At 49.7% G+C, this 5,830-nt stretch overlaps 1 protein-coding gene across 1 annotated transcript; it reads left to right on the top strand.

Moving 5' to 3' along the window:
• Nucleotides 1-3,014: 3,014 nt before the first annotated feature.
• LOC127349356 (uncharacterized) lies at nucleotides 3,015-4,996 on the top strand. The gene is made up of 2 exons (XM_051375093.2): nucleotides 3,015-3,661; nucleotides 4,613-4,996. Exons 1-2 carry the CDS (start codon nucleotides 3,180-3,182, stop codon nucleotides 4,899-4,901), a joined length of 771 nt encoding a protein of 256 aa, XP_051231053.1. The 5' UTR covers nucleotides 3,015-3,179; the 3' UTR covers nucleotides 4,902-4,996.
• Nucleotides 4,997-5,830: the final 834 nt, after the last annotated feature.

Raw genomic sequence — 5,830 nt, forward strand, 5'->3', positions numbered from 1 at the left:
CGAACCATTCAGTGGTGTCCATGCCCTTCCAGCTGTAAGTTACTTTTCCTCGAGTTAAACCATTCTTATTAGTCCACTAAATTTGCACTTACTAACTCGCTTTTTCTTTATGCAGAAACACCAGTCTCTTTCTTCTCTTCCTCCCCTTCCCGAAGGTGGAGATGAACCTGAGTGAGCCATCGTTAATGATGACTCGCAAGAAACTTCCGTTTTCGAGAGCGAACCCGCAGAATCTGAAAAGAGTGCGGGTTCCTCTGACAGAATTTCAGAATCAGATCAAGTTTCTGGTTCCTCCCGATCAAACTCTCCTCCTCCTGCGGCTTCTCCAGATAAGCGCAAGAGGAAGAGAAATCCTGACGAAGATTCCGGCGAATCCAAACTTTCTGAACCAGCTGCCGAAGAATCTACTCCCAAAGGACAAGAAAACTTCGACCCCTTCACTGCTGCTGGTGACGTCAGCTCGTAAGTCTATCTTTACCTTCCAACTATCTTGACTTGTATTTTATTTTGTGTACTGAATGCTGATGTGTGAACAGAGATGACGCAGAATTGTTGGAACTCGAAGCTCCTAGACCAGCAAATACGAGCACATCCTGCACGCTGGTTCTTTCCGAGGAAACACATGTTGCCCCGGAATCTTCGGTTCCAACACATGTTGCTCCCGAAGCTCCGGCTCCGGTACACAGCCCCCGAGCGTTGAAGAAGAAAAAGGCTAGGACTGTCGTGTCTAGAAAAGAAGAAATTATCACTGGGAGTTTATTGACTCATCTTCTTAATGATGCAAGATACCTTTTCCTTTCTCGTCTTTTTTGTTATTTGCTCGGGAGATATTCCAATTTTCTGACATTGTTTTTTTCGCTTATCGACTATTTTTACAGCCCTTTATGAAGGAGATGGTCGATATAGGCTCCCATTTTATCGAGTTCCGTGATGAAGCTGATTCTCTGAGGGGTAAACTTCTTATTGCGCATATCACTATATATTGTTTTTCTTTTCATTTTTATCTGGTATCCTGATCCCTTCTTTCTTTTCAGAGGCGTTGCTTCTTGCTGAGGAGCGCGCCAATGACTTGGAGAAAAAACTTAAGGCCAGCGAGAAGGCTCGCAAAAAGGCTGAAAAAGAAGTTGCTGGTGTCGAAGACCTTCGAGAAAGACTTCACGCCGCTGAAAATGCCTTGAGCATCAGGGAAACAGAGATCGCCCAACGGGAAGCCGATGTAATTGCGCGCTTCGAGACGCAATCCGCCAGATTTTCGAGTAATACTATCTTTCCCTTCTCTACCCTTTTTACTTGCATGTCCATGCCGTTGTCATATCTATATTGATAAAATGTATCTCTTCCTCAGCAGAAAAAATTGGTGAGCATTATACCAGGAACCAGGAGTTAGATGAAGATCGTCTCCTGGATACTCTCACCGTCCTGGAGTTGAACTATGGCTTAGCGCGCGATTGCTTGAAGTTAGCGCGGACTGCGCTTGAACGCATCTTCCCGCATTTCTTCCCAAAGGCTGTGCTGCCCTCGAAGTTTGACCAACTCGCCAGATACTTCCATGGACAACCTGATCTAGCTTTGGCGCATCGCCAAGCGAGCTTGAAAATTGGAGTCGAAGGCACAGTTGCTCTCGTGGCGGCCAGTGGCGAGAAAATCGACTAGGCTAAAGTTGCTGCTGTCAAAGGTTTAAACAGCGAGAAGTGGAAAGCCTTGATAAAAGATGCCAAGGTCTACTCGAGGAAACTTATTGCTATCCTTGACCCAAGGTCTTCTGCTTCTGCTAGCACTGCCCAAACGGAGGTCAAGTAGACAAACTTGTACTCCTTTTTCTTTGTAGATATTTTTTACCTTTTGTTGCTCTCGAACATTTATGTAAGCGCCTTATGAGCCACGTATTTTGAAAACTCCTTTGGGAGAACCGAGCGGTCCGCGCATCATTCGTCCAGACGCATCTGAGGCGCATATTTGAACCGCGTTTGCGTCTCAGCGGACAACCCGGTCACTATACGTCGGGCTGCTGGGTTAGGATGCAGACGCATATTATGACCGTCCAAACCCAAATGGACGTGCATCGGACCGCTGGAGATCTGTTGCGGCAGGCATGATTTGGATACTTGAGCCATGGCATTTTGACTAGATAAAAAAGCAGGCAGAGAGGACATTGTGGAGGCGCCGTGCTTTGTCACCTCCCAAGCAAAGACCATGTGATTGACTTGACTGAACTGAGAAGAGGCATCGAGGGGCACCCCGGCGTGGCTTTTAACGGAAGTGGCCTATGTACAACGGTCTGTATGGTACATGCCTGTGTAGCCTGGTGTTAAGATCAGCCGAAGAGACGCGGGGCCATGCATCTGAACCTACAGCTGCTGGTTTCCGGTTTTGGAGTTGCTACATTGTGCGTGTCGCACATGCACGACAGGTCGTGTTGATGGATGGTGTGCACTCGTTTTAAGTCATCGGCGCACATCTGAACCTACAGCTGTGCCACCCAATATACAACACACTATACAAACTTTGGAAAACCTTGGTACAGCAAACACGGTATGATAATACAACTACTGCACACATCACGGCACAAAACGTGTGTTGGAGATACCGAGCTATGTGTAGCTCGGCCTCCAAAGAGGGTTTTCGGCTGCTCTAGGCCAATTTCCACTCTCTCACTCTTTCTCACTCCCTAAGGCTCACTGATCAGAGCACTGCTGATAGGGCAAAGGTGTCCAATCACTAGTAGAAAAAAGGCCTTCCATACGAGAGACTGCATATATGGGACCGGGCGGCATGTGAGCTTTGATATCCAGCCAATGGTTGGTGCTCGCGATGCGCGCGTCAATAATGGTGTGAACCCAGCGTATTAGCAGAAACAAGCGAATACATGACCGATACGGTGGCAGGGAGTGGGGTCGTACCGTGCGCCGTCAGGGGATGGCCCGTTACACGGACGAGGTGCAGTGCGGGACGACATGAGTGTTCCCTGGTAAATCCAACTTTTTAACCTTTCCACGGAAGCAATAAGTAAGTACTCCCACCGGACCGCACCAGGCACCCATCCACCATACCCCAATTCTCCAGCGCCCTGTCCAGGAACCAGTCAACGCCGCTCGCCGCCGAACGGCTCCTGGTCACCACAGGGCACCGAGAAAATTGCAGCTAGAAACAGATCCGGAAGCATCCTTAGTGATAGTAGGATGGATCGTGAGATGCCTCCACTAAATGCTACGGGTGCGGAAGATCTACCGCCGGCGGCCAGGGAGACGACGTTGGATTCGAGCCAGGGGTCAACCAGCCCCTCGGTGGCGGCCGCCAGCCCGCTTCTAGTTCACGACGGATGCGGGGCGGCCCAGACCTTAACGCCGGCCGCACCTTGCTTCCAGTTCTCGCCAGACGATGCGGGTTCTCAGGCAAGGGCGCCGGTGCTGGCTGAATCAGGCGTTGTGCCTGGTGAGCCGCCTGAAGATGCCCATATCGAGCCGGCGGCCTCGGCCTGTGGTGGCTTGGCGAGCTGTGCCCGAAGCAGCGCCAGCTGCCTAGAACCCGGATTTGGAGGCGAGCAGTCCATGCTCACCTCCGACTCCATGGAAGCTGCACCTGATCAATCGGTCCTCGTCGGCGGCGCGTATGGCGTTGCTGGGGCACCTGATCGGTCAACAAATTTCGGCTGGAAGCGACGGTGAGTCCACCTGCAGTTCGACTAATTATTAGCCAGCCGGTTATATACTTTCGTAGTATTTTGCTTGGCTTAAAAATCCACGCTGCGTAGCTCTGCATAGTTTCCAGGGAAATTAGTTTAGAATCACAACCCCATTCGCGCACCACGCTTCCTTGGCAATGTAGTCTGGCCACGCATCTTTGGCAAAGTACTCTGGCCAAATTCATTTCTTGATAGTAATTACTGTTCACATCAGACAACGTAGTTGTAGCTTCGCAAAAAATCAAGTGAAAAAATGGAACACACAAGATGCATACTTTTTTGCCATCGTTCGATGTAGACAGAGAGGAAGGCTCGTCCAGTTAGTTCGTTCCGTGACATCCGTGTGCACATTCAGTAATTGAACTAGCGTTTTTGGGCGGCTGGTCTGAATCATCGCAGTCATCTAAATTCAGAGGACAGTATTCTTAGACGGGGGAGTAGCAATGCAAACAGAGCTTGGCTCTGGTGGTTAGGTCCCTTGTGGTGGAACCAGCCCACCCAGGTTCAAGTCCTAGACTTGACATGGGTGTTTGCATTTACCTGGATTTATTCCAGGATTTAACCGGCGCTATGCTTTCAGTGGTAGGTGACGTGCCCGTCAACAGCGAGGCGCCAGTGGTGACTTCGTCAACTTCAAGATATGCCGGCTCAGTCTCTCGGAGGTGCTCATAGGGGTAGGGTGTGCGTGCGTGCGTTCATAGGGGTGTTTGTACGTGCGTGTTTGTGAGCGTCTGCGTTGTACTGTGTTCTCAAAAAAAAAAAAGACGGGGGAGTAGCAATCGTTGGTGCAGACACGGGATATCTTTGTAAGGTCATTGTTGCCAGATGATACCGATTGCTAGATCTTGTCAAAGGGATAACATGATATGGTTGCTGTGTGAAATTCAAGGACATACTGAGTTTTTGATGCATGTGTTTATTGATGTGCAGGCCTAGAGGGCCACCTGTTCCGGATGAGCGCCCTCCATCCGTCGGCAGGGTGCCCGCTCTCGAATCCTCGTTGCATGGCTTCGCCAATAGGCAGTCGGAAGTGATAGTCAATCCAACAATGGGAACTGTATTTGACTCGCTTCCTGAAGCTTACGAGTTTTACAACCTCTATTCCTGGGAGAGTGGCTTTGGTATTAGATATGGAAAGAGCAGGCAGAATGTTCGCGGCTCCAAGTGCATGCACGAGATAGTGTGCGGCAGTGCGGTAAGCACAACTATACCTGCGTGATCCCTATTTTTTGCAATGTAAAGGCCAAAACACGGTGAAAATGAATCAGCTTGATGTTTGTGTGAATATGCTTTTATTTGTTGGTTGTTGCGTCAGATATTGTAACTATACCTGCGTGTTGGGGTCGCCGGCAAAGCATCCGCTACTTGATTGGTTCTGATTCTCTGAAGTAACTCAATACGAAAATTCGATATAATTTGAAATCTAGAATGACGCTGTAAAACAGTAATTCTTACTAAATTTGAGAAGGAATTTATACAAGAATTACTCGGATCTAAACCTTTAAAATATTCAACATAGACCTAACTTACTGGCCGTCGGTTCGTGTGCGTGGCAGGCACTGCTTGTTGTAGTTCCTCGCATTTGCCGTCTGCGCCCGTGATATCCGACGCCATCCACCCCCCCCCCCCCCCCCCCCCCCCGCCCCCCCGCGCAAGAATTCATTGCGGATCGGGCGGTGCGTCAGTGCGGCGGGCGGTGCATGAACTTGGATGAGGCGATTTGCCCGCTCTGACAGCCTTTACCGATGAGCCTCGATCAAGTGTCGCAACGCTTGCTGCCAACGCGTCAGCGTAGGAGACGGGCGCCACCTCATGGAGACAGAGCGACATGTTGGGCTCCGACGCTTACAGGGGCGCAAGGGTGCGAGACCGAACACCATAACACCTGATATTAGGACTAATCCTAGCCCTAAACCTAACACACCCGTAACCATAACAGTAAACTTAACCCCCCAAACCTAAACCTACCCCTTAACCTGAACCCTACCCCCAACACTACACATAGTACCGGCAATAACCGCACACGGTTTACTTGTATGATAAATATGAGCGGCCGATGATCAGACATACCAAAATGTTTCTGCGAGCTACTACAGACGAACACCGGCCGATGATCAGACATACCAAAAGGGTTGTATCTACTTTGAT

Source organism: Lolium perenne, chromosome 4 (genome assembly GCF_019359855.2).
Source record: "Lolium perenne isolate Kyuss_39 chromosome 4, Kyuss_2.0, whole genome shotgun sequence".
NCBI lineage: Eukaryota > Viridiplantae > Streptophyta > Magnoliopsida > Poales > Poaceae > Lolium > Lolium perenne.

Excerpts from the sequence above, each read along its gene's own strand:
- LOC127349356 (XM_051375093.2), top strand. The coding sequence starts at position 3,180 with ATGGATCGTGAGATGCCTCCACTAAATGCTACGGGTGCGGAAGATCTA. Across the intron at positions 3,662-4,612 it reads AATTTCGGCTGGAAGCGACG|GCCTAGAGGGCCACCTGTTC; the intron begins GTGAGTCCACCT and ends ATTGATGTGCAG.